Source organism: Eschrichtius robustus, chromosome 8 (genome assembly GCF_028021215.1).
Source record: "Eschrichtius robustus isolate mEscRob2 chromosome 8, mEscRob2.pri, whole genome shotgun sequence".
NCBI lineage: Eukaryota > Metazoa > Chordata > Mammalia > Artiodactyla > Eschrichtiidae > Eschrichtius > Eschrichtius robustus.
In genome coordinates this window covers 19,072,287-19,090,290 of record NC_090831.1, presented here as the reverse complement: position 1 = coordinate 19,090,290, position 18,004 = coordinate 19,072,287, and the positions used below count along the sequence as shown (strand labels likewise).

General features: G+C 39.5%; 1 protein-coding gene across 5 annotated transcripts in view; it reads right to left on the bottom strand.

The window, feature by feature from the left end:
- The window catches only part of SRPK2 (SRSF protein kinase 2), a 221,545-nt gene that overhangs the window by 33,675 nt on the left and 169,866 nt on the right, over window positions 1-18,004 (bottom strand). For all 5 annotated transcript variants that reach the window (XM_068550421.1, XM_068550419.1, XM_068550423.1 and 2 more), the window contains 4 exons: window positions 9,800-9,908; window positions 9,006-9,093; window positions 8,696-8,783; window positions 5,873-5,979 (listed from right to left, as the gene is read on the bottom strand). In XM_068550421.1, the coding sequence (XP_068406522.1) occupies window positions 5,873-5,979; window positions 8,696-8,783; window positions 9,006-9,093; window positions 9,800-9,908 (392 nt within the window). The remainder of the gene's footprint in view (window positions 1-5,872; window positions 5,980-8,695; window positions 8,784-9,005; window positions 9,094-9,799; window positions 9,909-18,004) is intronic.

Here is an 18,004-nt window from a genome sequence, read left to right as displayed (position 1 = left end):
TGAGGAGGAGAATTCCAAGTTAGTACAGAATCATATGTACTACCACACTGATCAAATCCAAGAACATAAAAATGTTTACCAACTTAAAATTAATTTTCTATTCTAAAATTGAACAATACTGGCTTGATCATAATGCATTCATTGACAAAAGGACCAGTGAGATCATTTAAATGGTAAATAAAGACTAAGTGTAGACAAACATAGAAGTAAACCATTTCCACAAACAGAGACATGAATGCATCCTCTTCACAAGACATGCTATCATTTAAAATGCTCCCCAGTCTTCCTATGCAGACATTTCACACTACCCGGCAGTCAAGAGCATGGATTCCGGATTGCACCACCTGTATTCCAGTCTTGATTCCCCACAGTAACTGTGGGCCTGGGGAAAACTTTTAACACCTTCCTCAGAGTGGAGGTAAGAACACCTCTGGCCTCACAAAGCTGTGGTGAGGACTAGACAGCATAATACAAAGAAAGCACTTAAAACTGTGAGTGCCAGAAAGAGCATAATAAATGTTAGTGACAAGCATGATAACACAAAGAGTAACGATAATTCAAAAATCCAGGGCTGCACGCTGTACCTACGTATCGTAGCAAAGTCATCAAAATCAGAGCCTTGCCCTTACCAAGCTTCATTTAACGGCAAGCAGCCACTTCTTCACAAGGCTTCTGGAAAGGGCAATGAATTAAACCATAAGGTTTTAAAAAGTAAAATACCGGCTACCCTTTGGAGTACAGAAGAAAATAAAAGTTTAAAGAACAGCAACAGGGACTTCCCTGGTGGCGCAGTGGTTAAGAATCCGCCTGCCAATGCAGGGGACACGGGTTCGAGCCCTGGTCCGGGAAGATCCCACACGCCGCGGAGCAACTAAGCCCGTGTGCCACAACTACTGAGCCTGCGCTCTAGAGCCCACGAGCCACAACTACTGAGCCCTCGTGCCACAACTACTGAAGTCTGCATGCCTAGAGCCCATGCTCCACAACAAGAGAAGCCACCGCAATGAGAAGCCCGTGCACCCGCAACCAGAGAAAGCCTGCGCGCAGCAACGAAGACCCAACGCAGCCAAAAATAAATAATTAATTAAAAAAATAATAATAAAGAACACCAACAGCATTTTAAAGCCCCATCACCTGTGGTACACCTTGAATGCACCACAAATAACAAACACTGACAACACGGCACCCTTTTTCTTCTTTCGGCTTTAGAAATAAAAGCTAAACATAAAATAGACTTCAATAAAGCTGATTTTAAAAGAAAAAGAAATGAAAGCTGGGAGGCAAATACACCCCACGCCTGAGGCCAGAGAAGCAGCTTGGGGGAGGCAAGGGGGTGTCCTCACCACGATCACCAGAAACCAGAGGATGGCCCTTCCTGACCGTGCACAAGGTCACCAGGGCGAAACAAGGACAGTTAAGAACTGATCAGAAGATTGATAATAGTGTATAGGAAACCCTGGAAAAGCAAGTGATTCAACTGTGCTGTGACTTTTCAAAAATAAGTGGGAACCTTTATCTACAAACCCTTCAGATCACAGAAAGGTCAGCCACTTTGTACAGTAAGAATAAGAGGAACATACATTTCTTCTTTCATTTACGGAAAACTAACCTCTCAAAAACATTTCTTGACTTCCTACGATGTGAAGGAAGCTACAAAGAGATGTGAAACCTACAACACATGATCTGGGACTCCCAGTGCTCAGAATATGCAGCTGGGGAGACAGGACGGCTACTCTGTGCTGGTCACCATGCTGAAAGCTTTATCAGCAGTCCCTCCAAACTCATTTCCACAATAAAGCCACAAATTATGCATTATCATCCTGATGTGACAAATGAGGACACAGGCTTACAGAAGTTAAGTAATTTGATCAGGGTCACAAAGTAGTAAGTGCCAAAGTTAGAATTTGAAATTAAGTCTATTGCCAAGACTTAAGTGTACTCATTACACTTTCCTCCATTCCAGTGGTTCTCAGTAAAAGGAAATTTTGCCTCCTCGAAGACATTTCACAAAGTTCAGAAATATTTTTTTAAGTGTCACTGCTGGCGTGGTCCTGGCTGAGACAGACATCTAGTGGGCAGAGGCCAGGGATGCATCTAAACAACCTACAAGGCACAGGGCAGGTCCCTACAAGAAAGGACTATCCAGTCCAAAATGTCAGTAGTGCCAGGGTTGAGAAACTTTGGCCTACACTATAAGACCCTGCAATCATTACGAAAGGACCAAGTGTAGGCTGCAGCCATCCTTCCCCAAGGAGGGAAGAAATATTGCTCTTAACTAGGGTAGAATGGGAAGCCTTTATCACAGAAGTGGAATTTTGGTTGAGTCTTTATAAACATGGGTAGAATAGAAAGAATGGTATTTTCTACAGCCTAGGACAAAAGAAATAAACCAAAGATGTGGAGCTTAAAAAATGGCCAAGTGAGTACTTTCTCTAAATACCCTACAGAAAACTAGTAAAAATTTATGTATAAAAATTCTGGTAAAACAGCATGTGTTTATAAATGCTTGGGACATCTCTGAATATTCGTAAGAAAACCATCACTTGGTTGATTCCAGAAGGGAAACTGTGTACCTGAAGGACACTTAACAAGTCATACCTACTTAAACGATTAATTAATTAATGGGGAAAAATTTACCTGCCAGGAGGTAAGAGCTAAATTGGGGTTTCTAAGGGGAAATACGGGCTTTCACTAGATGGCAGAAGACCTTAAACAGGTTCACAAGAAGAGCAATGATTTAACTTTTATTGGACATAAGCTGAGTACAAGTCCAAAGATATTATTTGCTGCTTGGGAAAATGGTAAATGCATGTGCTCCGAAGCCAGACTACCTGGGTTTGAATTCCTGCTCCACCACATACACTTGTTATTTCTTGACTAGGGCCAAGTTACCTAACCTCAGTTCCACTTCCATAAAATAAAGACAGTAAAAATACCTATTTCATAGACTTATTGTGAGGATTCAATGCATTAAAATTTGCAAAGTACTTGGAACTACGCTTGGCACATAGTAAGCACTGAATAAACATTCATAATTATTAATAGCAGTATCCCTTTACATCTTAACAATAATCTAATAATGAAGGTACCATTATTATTCTCATTTTATTGACGATGAAATTATGGCTTAGAGATTAAGTAACTTGGCCAAAGTCCTTTAGCTAGAGTAGGGTGTACAGTTGTCCCTCAGAATCTGCAGGGGTTTGGTTCCAGGACACCTACCCACCCTTCGCGGATACCAAAATCCACAGATGCTCAAGTCCCTTATAATAAAAGGGCAGCAGTATTTGTATGTAATCTACACAATCCTCCCACATACTTTAAATCATCTCTAGATTACTTAAAATATTTTATACAATGTAAATACTGTGTAAATAATTGTAAATAAAATGTAAATGCTATGTAATAGCTGCCTGCACAGCGAATTCAAATTTTGCTTTTTGGAACATTCTGGAATTTTTTTCCCCGAGTATTTTCAATCCATGGTTGGCTGAACCCATGGACACATAGAACTGTATTTGACACCAACACCCAAGCTCTTTATCACTCTATACATTGCTTCACGAAAGCCAACAATATTAAGCTTCAACAACAGGCAATGAAAAGCCACTAAAGGCTTCTAGATAGGGATACGAACTATTAAAACAAAGTTTTACTTAGGAAAGTAACTGCCAACAGAAAAGAGAATAAACTGACGTGAAGAAGTAGAATAAGATGGGCTGGACTCTGGCAGAGTAGATAGAAGCTTGTGAAAAGGTACTGGCTGGAGGTGATAAGGACCTGAACTAAGGATGGCGGCGCTGGAAACGGAAAGAACAACAGGAGAAATATATATGGCCAGGAGGGATCGATGGCTAGGTGACCAGGGGAGCGTGGTGGGAGACAGCAACAGGGATGAGTGAAACACAGTCAGCTACACTGGACTTCAAAGGTGACGGAGGCCACACAGTGTAAGAATATTAGTAAAGCTGGCCTACCTTGTCGTGTTCTGGGGAGTGACAGAGCTGAGTAGGTCTATTAATAAAGGATCTTCCAAGTACTACCCAGAAGTCAAAAGTACTGAACCCACAGGATGGATCAAAGGGAATGAAGGGAAATTCAGGCATATAGATTATTACCTGGGATATATAACAACTTACTACTTTGAAAGTTACAAGTTTAGGGGGAAAAAAAAAATCCAGATTTCATGATAATATTTTTCTTAAAGAAAATTAAAGATGGGTTGACACCAGAGCAAAACCAAGCTTCTGTTAACACTACCTACAAGAACTAAGTGCAGACCACATAAAATCAAAATTCCATCTTGAAACCAATAAAACACTACAAGAGTTCTTACTCTCTAAGGCACAGTGTACATGAATTAAAGTGAGGATAACACATTCATTAAGTCATTTGTTCATTCACTAACTATGCATTAAAGTTCCATTAAACTCCAAGAATTTCATCTTTAGAGTTAAAGACTCTTTTACTTGCTAAGTAAGGCAAGATTTTGTTTTTCCATTCTGGAATACAAAATAAATATCGACGGTTCATCTGCTAATTCGCCTTCTCCCAACACTGCCAAGCCTGAGTTATGGTGACACCTAGAGCAGCAGTAGACATCTTAGAAAGTATAGGGTTCAAAGGAATGAGGGAACCTGTGTGATATACATTCAAACTGATATTTCTGAAATTATTTGCTTTTTGTTAAAATATGTACATCTTTTAATATTTCCAGGATTTATCAGAGATAAATCAGAAATTTTAAATTGGATAATTAAATTTTTTCAGGGGACTTCCCTGGTGGCACAGTGGATGAGACTCCAGGCTCCCAATGCAGGGGGCCCGGGTTCGATCCCTGGGCAGGGAACTAGATCCCACATGCATGCCACAACTAAGAGTTCGCATGCCACAACTAGAGAAGCCTGCGCGCCTCATCAAAAGACCCTGCGTGCCGTAGATAAGACCCAATGCAGCCAAATAAATACATAAATATTAAAAAAAAAAAAGAATTACGGATCAAGGCCTGTATTTCAGGTCTAGAAGCCCCAGGCAGGTCTAGCTCAAGCTCTGGGCCTGGGGACAAGGAAGGGGCTCCAAACCACCTAGCCCTCTTCTCAAGCAAACCAAGCAACCTCCCTGATATTACTTACTCTGCAGAAATATGCATGGTAATTATCCATTATATCAGAATAGGTAATCCAGAATAAAGCGTATCTGCAACTTTCCTAATTTAGGCTCTAAGGGCAATGAGTCAAAGACTGGTATGCTCCATGCAGAAAACTGAATCTGGTAAACATTTCTAATTAGAAGGAAATCTTCCATATGTGTATACTTCCATTCTATAAATATCTGCTGCAGCATCAACACCGAACCACACACTAACAGAAGGTTTTCTATTGTCAAGGCAATTGAACGAAGTACAAATACAATACTCCATATATAACTTAAACATTCCTTAAATTATCTTTCATTTATCCTTCATCCAAATACGTAGAAATAGCAAATAAACACAATACATTATATGTTTTTTTCTGTATTATTTTCTAAGGAACTAAGTGGGACATTTTGTAGTAATGATACTGGATAAAACAATTTCTCATTTTACTGTATCACTTACCTGAAAAAAGATCCATATGCCAAAAGAAATATATGCTTGACATTTACATATTGCTCCCTTTACAAGACAGAATGGCTTATCATTAACTAAATACAAAACTGCTTTAATAAGGTCAAAATGTTATGCATTGTGATGTTATGTATTTATTTCTAAAACTGGAGAGAGAGATATATGTGTTTGTGCATTTTTTTTTTTTTTTTTAAAACAGGAATTCGTGTTGAAAGGCTAGCCAGTTAGGTATTGGGAGCTGGGAGCTGCCGTCATAAGCCTCACCTGTCGAATAATGCTCTTCACACAACGTACTGGGAGGCCTTGGTAGTTGGATTTTATGATCCACTTGAGGAGATGGTGGCCAAGCACTTCGAAGACCATGCAGACATCTGGGACAGGGTTAAGGATCATTTCTGGGTACATTTCCTGCAGTGACGGAATTACTAAAAGCAGCATCATTGTGGCACTTGGCAAAACAATTATTTCTTTATAAAATGCAACTTCAATGCTATCAATAATACCAAAAGTGGTCATTTGCTGTTCCTCACCTAAATAGAAAGATCTAACATGTACTAAGTACCTACCATGTGCCATATATGATTTAATGTGTACTCATAACAACATAAGGAATGAGGAGAGTAAACCTCGGGGAGTTTAAAGAACCCTCCTGCCTGACACCATCCAAAGGTGGCAGAGTCATGACTCAACCCCACACTTACCCGCGCTCTCAAGCACACTTCTCCTGACAATCAGCCTTAACGAAAATGAGCAAGACTGAAACCTCACAGAAACTGATGAGGAAAAGAATAGAGAACTCTCCCGCCTTAAGTGTCCTGCCTGCTTACCTAAATTTCTATCCTATACATCACATAAAACACTTTATAAAACAGAAATTTACCAAACACAGTGAAGACATTTAATCTTTTCCTTCAGTAATATCTTTCACTGGGTCACTAGATCAATTTTAATTTTTTAAGTTTTTAAGAACGTATGATCACAATTTAAGACATGGCATGGCCATTAAGACCAACCTATGATAATGAAATCTCAGGAATCTGGGTTTTGTTTTTAACAGAAATTCTAGTCAACCACTGACCCTCCAGAACTGTGAGCCACCAAAGTCCCGCATATAAATATATTCATGTCATTCATACAGAAAGATTTTAGAGTGAACTGATGAGGATGAGTATAATTTTTGTGACTTTCTGTCTGAATTAAAAAAAAAAAAAAATCCCACAAGGACTCAGAGGCAAAGAATATACACATCAATTTTCACTGCAAAGTAAAGGAGCTGTTACAGTGGAGGATTACTGGACTGAATGTCAATATTATGACATAGTAAGAGTGTGTTTCATGTTTGGTAATTGCAATCATTGTTGCTTTTGTTGTGGTCATCCATGTACAATACTTGGTGTCAGTCTATTTATCCCTTGTAAAAATAAAATACAGTGTGTGTGTGTGTGAAAAAAAAAAAAAAAAGAAAGAAAGATTTTAAATGGCTCTGAAACCCTTTGAGAATATTTTGTTCACCCCTGGAGACCTATATACAGGCCTATAAGGTCAGATGAGTTAATATTTTTTACAATATCTGGATCTACCACATCATCATAGTAACTATTGCTTTAAATATCTTTAATAAAAATAAGAAAAATATTTCTATGACACAGGACAGCATATGTGCTACAGACTTATGCATAGATGATCTAAAGCTAGAAGTTCCTTACTATTTCCCAAGCTCATTAAAAAAATGGCAACTAAGGTCTAAAGTTACTAGCAGGCATAGAGCCGAAGCCCAAAGGCTTCTAAATTATGACCTGAGTGTTCTCAAAGCATTGACAAATATGGACTACTTATCAGTAGAAATAGCCACTGGAATGTATTCAATATATATCAAAAAAAAAACTCCATTTACCTACAAATCAGGTGTTTTCTCCAAAGAAACCCTCTCTCTATCAGCTGTCTTAAGAACTGCCTCCCAGATCTGATGCAAGAGGAAGGGCTGCCCTGCCTGCACATAAACAAACAGGCTCACTTGGAGACCAGGGGCAGAGAAGGACCAGCTCTATCTTTCTATCCATCAAGAGGGGAAAATGCACTTTGCAGCTAGCAGAAAGGATCTTGAGGCAAAGGGTGAGGTAACATCAGCAGTCACCGGAACTTGCTAGTATCCCCAAATCCGACCTCTAGAAGAAATATAAAAACCTCCTCAAATACACAGGGTGTGAAGAGAGTGCTTCCCTATGGGATTAAGACTTAGTAGATGCAGAAACAGGCTGTCATTCTGGGGTGTAAACTGGGAGAAGGCTTTGTCCTCAGGTTCTGGAGCTTGAACAGGTCAAATATCAAAATGCTGGATCTGTTCCAAACATGATAAAGGAAAGAATAAAAGATCAGGAAGGAGGAGAAGAGCCTGGCTCTTGACACACACCTGGCACTCACCAGTCACAAGATAATGAATACACGGTTCGGTATTTCTGAACCTTGGGGAATGAAGGTATTGCCTAGATCAGGCCCATAAAGGGCTATCTCAGAGGATCCAATATTAAAATATGGAAACAGCATTCTGGAAACTAAAGGCATTATCTCTTCTCTCCACTTGTGCCAAAAGCTCTGAGCTACAGGTTATTCTGCTGTCACTGCAACCCCTGGGGCTGTCCTTTACCAATGCCCTGGGCAGAAGGAGGGTAAAGATAAGACAAGAGCTCCTTCCACACTACCCCCATTCACTTCCTCCTGAACGCTCCCTCCCCCGAAACTACTAAGCATGCGAACAATATAACAGCAGCCCAATTAAAACTGATATCCTCAAAAGAGAAAGGGAGGTCATGAGATGCCCCTGCTCCACTTGTAAGACACACTTCTTTTCCAGAATCAGAACTAAGGCCTCCCTATTCAAAAAGCAAAAGGCACAATTCACCTTATAACTAAGAAACTTTCACCTTTCAAGAATCATATAACATGAAGACGCTAGAGGCTGCATGTGGAGAGTAAAAGAGCAAACAGAAGTGTATAAGGGCTTAAAATAGTTCCATTTTTTAAAAGTAAAAAGAAAAACTAGAGTATAATTCAGCCATTAGAAAGCAACAGAACCGTCAGAAAGGATACGTATTCCATTCATGCCTGAAATTTTGAAGTCATCGATTAGCTGTACCACCATGTCTTTATTTGGGTCAGTGGGATCACTTTCTCGAACCTATAGAGAGAAAAATGAATTCAAGAACAGAAGTGTTTAAGACTGAAAGTCATTTCCATTGTACCAACCAAAACTGTTTAATAAATGTTTTAAAAAATAGAAGATTCAGCATTTGAACTTACAAATAATAAATTCAATTAATTTAGTAAAACCCAGAAAAATCCCTCTGTAAAATTTCGTCATTAACCTTTCTTATATCATTCACATTTTTGTAGTACTTACACATTTGAGCAATTTTATTTCATCCAAGGCTGTCTCTGTATAATGCTGGGCACTTTTTACAACTTTCATTGCAACAAATCCTTTTCCCCTTAAAAAAAAAAAATGCATTTAAAAAAATTTTAACAGAAGTGATCATTTATAATAACTCTAATAAACTAGACATCATAATGAACTCCAATAAATAGCAACTTTCAATAAGCTTTCCTTTAAAATAGTACTTTTCAAATTGTGGGGTTACGGTAAAGCAGTGGGTTCATGTGTCAATCTCTTCTTTGCTTTGTGTTTCTGTTTTGTCCTCATAAAAATCAAGTAGACTAGACAGATGTCAGAGTTCATCACATATGGTTAAGATCAAGTATTATAACACTTCTGTTTCAATTCACACACACACTACACGTGTGTACGTGTACTCTAAGGATGCAGTTTCATATTATGGGTCATGGCTTTCCAAAAAAGTCGAAAACCACTGACTGGAAAGGCCTAAACATTATTATTTTATATTTGAATCTTTTTCTGGTATGGATGAATTACTAGAAAAACAATATGACCCGAGTGTAGTGCAATTACAATGAATAAGCCTCAGATATAAAGGCAGAAGAAAATTAATATTTCAAGATGACAGGCAAATGACCTTCAAACTGAGAGGGGAAAGTCTGACTAGGTGGGGCAGGCCTGTGCTGTGTGCTTTACATGTCACAACAGAAGCAGGTGTGCTCCTCAGCCTTAGCTTGATATAAAATAAAGATGTTGAACCAGACCAGGAATCAAAAGCACGAATGACAAGGAACACTTACTGCATATCCCAGCACAGCCAGACAGTAGAGAAGTGTCCCCATCCTAGCTTCCTAATAACATGATACCGGCCATTGAAGAGGTCTCCAATTTTCACTGGATGATAGCCACCTTTTATTATTTAAAAGAAAGAAAAAATAAAATTAAATTTCAGAAAACTAGTAATGGAAACTCGTTCTTCCTTGTCAGTTCCTGATACCATTAAATAAAACTCTAAATAATAAAATCAGATTTAAAAACATGTTTAATAATACAACAGTTTTCAAGACTATCTTTCATCAAGAGAAAAATGCCCCCTATGCCTTTCTTTTAGGCTTTTTTTTTTTTTAATTTAACTTAGAAAAGCAATGAACCACCCAGCATGCTGTAACAATAACTGGAGGTTTTATATTTAAGTCTAGCTGTACATAATATGTATATTCTAGCTCTTGACATTTCTAAACAATCTTTTTTCTTCTAAGCAATAAGTTAAATGCAAATCTTCTGGGGTCAGTATAATACAACTCACCAAAACAAAGGATGTGTACTCCGCATAGTTCTGCATACACCAAGAGTTTATGCATAGCCAACAAGGAATTATATAATATATGACAATTTACCCACCAAAAGAACTTGCTACTCTCACCACTCTTCCTCAACCTAAAGCTCCTGCCAGGAAACAGGCTGGAGAGAAAGAGAGAGCACCCAGTGTTAAGGTTGACTCTTGGGGAGGTAAGGACGCTTCACAGGCATCTAAAAGACCTTCACTTGACATCGTAAATAAAATAAGCAGGGTACAAAGTAGCATGCAAAATATGATACCATATTTTTGTGAAACACACAAGAAAAAGTCTGGGAAGATAAGATGTTAGCAGCAAACATCTCTGGATATAAAATTACTCTTTTATTCTTTTTATTTCTATTTTACTTTATTCGTTTTCTCTATCTCTTCCAATTATTTCCTAAAAAAAAATAAAAATACTTTTCTACATTTCATTCTTTAACATCTACTGCTCTATTTATTGCAAAAATGTTCTCACTTTTTACATCTGCAGAATTCTTACAGATCACTCAGGAAAGACATGGATGTTTCGTGCCTAGTGTTGAGAGGCTCAAAAAAGCAGGAAGCATCTAACCCACATGCTCCAGTATATCTAACAGAGTGCCAGGAGTAGCAGTTCAAGAAGTATTATGAATGCTGATGAATATTTAAACTGTGTTGAATTAGTAAAGCAGGAATTTGACCAGATACTAACTTTCTATGATTTTTAGACTCATACCACCCTTGCTTTTCCTGGATTTTAATATCAAAGTCTATAACAACAATTTGGGCAAAAGACATGAACTGAATCGTAAATTAGGAATAAAATATAGCAAATTATTAAATGAATGAATGGGTGTTAACTAAACTCATTGTGGTAATCATTTCTCAATATATAGATGTCAAGTCGTTAGACTGTACTGCTTAAACTCACACAGTGCTTAAGTCAATTCTATCTCAATAAAACTGGAAGAGAAAATGGCTGATTACTTACATGCAAGGCTAAACCAAAATTAAAGTGGGCTCTGAGTTCACAACACAGTGTTTATTAAATCATTCAGATTAACAATGAAAAGGACGAAAAGAAATCGACCATTATTCAAGTAAAATTAGGGATACTGTGCTAGGCACTTTATTTTCAAAACCAGGATCCATGAAACAAAAGTAAACTGAAACATGTTGCAGACTTTCCACAAGGGGAGGGAGCAGGGGCGGGGAAGGAAGAAGGGAGAAGTTCTGCCTGGGAAATGCCAAGTTGAACAAAGCAAGCAGATTTCTTGACCAAAGTGGTTCTCAGAGCCCAGTGTCTTAACACACAGTGGGAACCTCCAAGATAACAGGATGCTACAAATTCCAGACAGGTCTGCTCACAAAACCATTTCTTCAAGGAACTAGCCACATTTCACAGCACAAAGTATTTAGGAAACACTCACGTCTACTGTTTCTTACAACATGTGTCATTATTTCTACACTGCTGAAGTGGGCAAAAGTCTCAGAGATAGTAAGTAGTCAGTTCAGGGCTGGAAACTGGGTCTGACTCCAAAGCCCACCACACTCTGTTCACCAGTAAGAAATGCACTCCATTTTTAATACCCAGAAGACCATTTCCTGGTCTTACTAAACAGGAACACTTGATAGTTTAATTGAAAGCTACTTACCACTTAATTGCATATTATTGCTAACATGAAGGTTTCGAAATTTAAAACTAATTTAATTATGCATAAAGAGAAGAAACCTGTACCGCTATTATATGTTTCAGATTTGAATTCTTGAACAGCCAGAGTGTGTACATGTGAGCTAAGATAGACAAGCACTATTTCCAGTGTAATCACAGCGTAAGAACAGCTGTTGCTTTTCTCAACGGGACTGAAAGTTGAACAAAAGAAATTACTTAGTCCAGTTATTTCAAGAGCCCTCACACTGAGAATATTGTGCCAGAAAATAGGCCAACTAACAAGAGGTGCATAAAAGTAAAACTTAAACACAAATATAAAAACAACTGAAAGCACTAAACATATCCTAAGTTGGTTTTTTTTTTTTTTTTTTTTTTTTGGCCTTGCCGCGCAGCATGTGGGATCTTATTTCCCAGACCAGGGATTGAACCCGCGCCCCCTGCATTGGACATGTGGAGTCTTAACCACTGGACCGCCAGGGAACTCCCAAACATATCCTAATTTTTATTTTGAAAATCTGATGTACACAATTTCAAATCTGCAGTCCATATATTGTCACATCCTAACTCCCAGATTTCTATAGGAAATGACAGTTCTTTCCGAACATTTTTCTATCTCTTCTCAAAGAACAGAAACTAACACTCAGGCTGCCAGAGGGTGGAGCACATCTCCACACAGCAGCCCACACCAACCGCCTCAACGTCCAGGGAACTAAGAGAAAAAGGATACTCTTCTCCAATTCCCTCAAATTAGCAAACAACACGTGCCACGATGGCTATTAGCAGAGGATACCCCGTGGCCCACAACACTGTCCACACCAAAGGAATCCTAAGACCAGCCAAAGACTAGACAAGGCCCCCTCCTTCTGCTTCTTCACCATCAGTCAGTACAGAAGCACAGGACAACAGCAGTGCCACAGAAGGACCCTGCTGATGGCATCAAGCAGAGAACCAGGAAGGGTCCAGCAGTTGGGGACTAGCTTGACTTAGGGGTTTGGTTGATACAACTGTACCTCACTATTTATACTATTTAATATAAAAAGCATGCATTTATCACTTAAAAGTTTTCTTCTTTCTCTTTTTTTAATTTGGCTGTGCCATGACTCTTACAAGATCTTAGCTCCCCGACCAGGGATTGAACCCATGCCCTCGGCAGTGAAAGTGCAGAGTCCTAACCACTGGACTGCTAGGGAAGTCCCCAAAGTTTTCCTTTTATTCTTAAAAAGTAAATGTTAGATTGGATTACAAATACATGAGAGCAAGAATGGATTGTTAGGCAATTTTTAAGTTCACTCCGACTCCTATCTCCCAAGCACACCCAAAAAAACTATAACTAATGCTCTACCTATACCATTTATAAGGCTTCAAAGAAGACAATTCTGAAACTATCCTTCTTGGCTGTTTTGGGGGAATTGTTGGCCAAGATAAAGATGACTCCCTTTTCCTTGCTGAGCAAAAAGCAGGTTCAATTTGAACAGTAAATCAGAAGTTCAGAACTCTCTCACAGACAACAGTCTGGAAGAATTTTCAGCAAAGTCTCTATTTTTCTATCAAAAAATATTAAGTATCATTTTCTTTCACTGACCCTAGTTTCTTAGCCCTCTGATGGTGATGTTTCAAATTAAACAACATATAAAAAGGATAATACATCATGACCAAGTGGGGTCTATTCCAAGAATGAAAACTTGTTTAATATTCAAAAATCAACAGATGTAATTCACCATAATTAACACTAAAAAAAAGAAAAACTATATAGCAGATCAACAAACATACAAAAAACATTTCACGATATCCAACGTGCATTCCCGATGAAAATTCTCAACAAAGCAGGACTAGAAGAACATCTATGAAAAATCTACAGGTAACATCAGTCCTAATGGTGAAAGACTGAATGCTTTCCCCACCTAAGATCAGGAACAAGGTAAGTATGCCTGCTCTCCCTACTTCTATTCAACACTGGCCTGGAAGCTCTCGTCAGCACAATCAGACAAAATAAATAAATAAAAAGGTATCCAGACTGGAAAGTAAGAAGAACTATCCGTGGCCAAGCAGGAGCCTATGGGGCCTTCCCAAGACAGACCCCTCCCCCATATCCTCTGCAGCAGCTCCTCTCTGAAGTACCAGATAATAGTATCTCATGCATATTTCCTGAGTTTTTCAGATGCTAAAACCACCAACAAATGTTACAAATTAACCACCTGATGATCATGAGCAGGTAGCCCCCAGACCTTCTGCTGCCTAAGGAGTGATCATCATCAACCCATCAGAGAACTGTGCATGAGCTGATCACATACCCTGGGACGCCCCTTCCTTACCTTTCCTTAAAAATGCATTGCTGAAATTTCTCAGGGAGTTCAGGGGTTTTTTGAGCTTCAGCCACCCGTTCTCCTTGCTCAGCCCTGCAATAAACCTTTCTCTACTTGAAAGGTTTCTCAAACTCGACGTTTCTGCTTGATTGGCCTCACTGTGTGTCAGGGACATGAACTTGCACACAGTAACATACCTCTATTCATAGACAACCTGATCGTCTACATGAAAAAGCTTAAGGAAGCTGCAAAAAAGCTACTAAAACTAATGAGTGAAGAGAGTAGCAGGATATAAGCTCAAGATATAATAATTAATTGTATTTCTACATACCAGCAATAAACAATGAGAAACTGAAATCTTAAAAATAGACTTAGGGATTTCCCTGGTGGCGCAGTGGTGAAGAATCTGCCTGCCAATGCAGGGGACACGGTTCGAGCCCTGGTCCGGGAAGATCCCACATGCTGCGGAGCAACTAAGCCCGTGCGCCACAACTACTCAGCCTGCGCTCTAGAGCCCATGAGCCACAACTACTGAGCCCACGTGCCACAACTACTGAAGCCTGCGCACCTAGAGCCCGTGCTCCACAACAGAAACCATGGCAATGAGAAGCCCGTGCACCGCAACGAAGAGTAGCCGCCACTCGCCGCAACTAGAGAAAGCCCGCGTGCAGCAATGAAGACCCAGCACAGCCAAAAAAATATATATATATATTTATAATGTATATAAAATATACATATATAATATATAAAAAATATATAATATATATATAATATGTATATATATATACACACACACACATACACACACACACACACTTAGGGGACTTCCCTGGTGGTCCTGTGGCTAAGACTCCATGCGCTCCCAATGCAGGAGGCCCGGGGGTTCTACCCTTGGTCAGGGAACTAGATCCCACATGCTGCAACTAAGAAATTGAATGCCACAACTAAAGATCCTGTGTGCCACAATTAAGACTTGGTGCAGCCAAAATAAATAAATAAGTAAATAAATTAATTAATTAAATTAAAAAAATAAAATATGTGTGTATACACACACACACACACACACACACACACACACTCTTAGGAATAAATCTAACCAAAGATGGGAATGGGACTTCCCTGGTGGTCCAATGGTTAGGACTCGGCGTTTTTCCCAGCTGTGGTCTGGGTTCAACCCCTGGTCGGGGAACTAAGATCCTGCAAGCCGTGTAGTGAGGCCAAAAAAATAAAAATTTTGTAAAAAAAGTAAAAGGATTAAAGAAGCATAATAATCAATGTAACGGGTAAATGTTAATTGTCCTAAATTTAAAAAGGAAAAAAACATGTAAATGGGCTTCCCTGGTGGCGCAGTGGTTGAGAATCTATCTGCTAATGCAGAGGACACGGGTTCGAGCCCTGGTCCGGGAAGATCCCACATGCCGCGGAGCAGCTGGGCCCGTGAGCCACAATTACTGAGCCTGCGCGTCTGGAGCCTGTGCTCCGCAACAAGAGAGGCCGCGATAGTGAGAGGCCCGCGCACTGCGATGAAGAGTGGCCCCCGCTTGCCACAACTAGAGAAAGCCCTCGCACAGAAACGAAGACCCAACACAGCCATAAATAAATAAATAAATATTTAAAACAAAACAGAATAAAACAAAAACATGTAAAAGTCATTTCTTAAGACAATTAGGTAAATTTAAATAAAGGAATTTTAGATGACGTTACAGAATAACGCATTTTCTTCGGTGTAACACAATGATATCATGGTTACACAATAGGAGAATGCACTTTTTCTTAGATGTTTGCTGAGAATTTGGGAAGTAAAAATGTCATGATGTTTTAACTTCTTTTTAGGTAATGTAGCAAAAGAAAAATGCATATACATCACACATGTAATATAATAAAGCAAATTAAGAGAAAATGTAAGTCATTCCTCAACAATGCTAAAATAGATGAAATGCAGGAGTTCCCTATATTATCCCTTCAAAACTACTTTACGTTTGAGAATTTCCACAATAAAGAAGAACGTTATTTTTAACCTGCCTCTTTCTTACTCGTTCCAAAGGTGTGGTGGTGAGAGCAGCTGTCTGGACGACCAGGCAATCACAGAGCAGGCGGAGACCAGCTCCAACCGCTGGGGGGCAGGAGAGAGAGGCCCTGCAGCCCGACTGGAAAACGCATGTGGGCGGGACCCCAAGCGCTCCGAAACAAACTCTGAAAAGGAGGCTGAAGGGGAAGCTGAAATGAGAAGCCTGCTCAGGGCCAACTCTAGGCTCGTGGCATTCAGGGCGTCATTTAAGGTAGCAACACGGGGACGCTGTGCTATCGCTTCTATCGAACGCGGGTCGGAGGCGGGGCGGGGCTGCTCACCGGCCAGCGTCCCCCAGGACCGAAGCCTTAGCGCCGGGATTAGAACCAGGCTCTGCTAGATTCTCAACACCGCGCTCTTTCTACTCTACCACGACTAAGTATTCACCCCGCCGCTAAAATGTGTGTGCCTTTTCTTTATGACTAGGATTAAAGTATGGATTAATTGTATGGCGTTGTGAATGAATAGAGAAAAACTCTGAAATAAAATTAAAACCGCCATTTTAAGTAGTATCTATTTTCCCAGTACAAGACAAGCAGTTGGAAATGGTCTGTCAACGATACCTAAGAATCTCTTGTTAACTGACCTTCATGAACAAAATTTTACAACCGTTCTTTAGTAACCATAATTTAGGTTACAAAACATATGAAAACAAATTACTGCTTTAAAATTGTATCACGCATAAACTTGCTAACGTTTGACAGCCGCATCACACTTAACAGTTGTGAAAAATATGTTGGTAGAGGACATCAACTAAAAATGTTGAAATTAAGAAAACACTATTCTCCTGATTAGTAATTTAAAGTAAAATTTAGATCATAGGCACCTCAGTAGAAACATTAATAATAATGGTAAACATAAAAAGCCAGGGGCTTCCCTGGCGGGCCAGTGGTTAAGACTCCGGGCTTCCACTGCATGGGACGCGGGTTCGATCCCCGGTCGGGGAGCTAAGACCACGCGGCCCTGCATGCCATGTGGTGGTACAGCACACACACACACACACACACACACACACACACACACACAAAAGCGCAGGAATAAGGTATAAAAAATAGCCCTAGTATCTACCAAAAACCAAGCAATAATGAAGCCTATAACACAACTGTTAAACTCCCTTCAAACTGGGAGAGATTCAATCAGAAAAACTTAAAGACTCTTGAACGTAAATTAATCTGTTATTACATCAAGTATTTCCTATAGCAATGAATGGGAGAGAGCTGTAGAGGCAAAATCAGAGCAAAGACAGATGCTCCAAAGACAGAGGACCCCTATTTATCTACGACCTTAAAGAGGTAACAACCAAAATTACTTGAATGTAAGATAAATACGATGGATGGAGAAACAATTTTTGCAGTTGGGCTACAGAGATTGGAGTAAATAGACTGAGAGACCTTGAACATTTGAAATGTTAATACAAAGGCCAACTAATAATTTCAAGCCCTTGCCTCCTGCCAATTACTTGTACAGATTTGTGCTTAAATTCAGGGATGCTGACTTGAACCACAGCAGTGGCACTTACTAGTTATGTTACTAGTGACACTGAGCAAACTACTTTGCTTCTCTGGGTACCTGCCCCTACATCTCACTCTCTCAGAATATCTGGGCACATATTAAGTGCCACGTAAGTGTTTACTCTGTTCG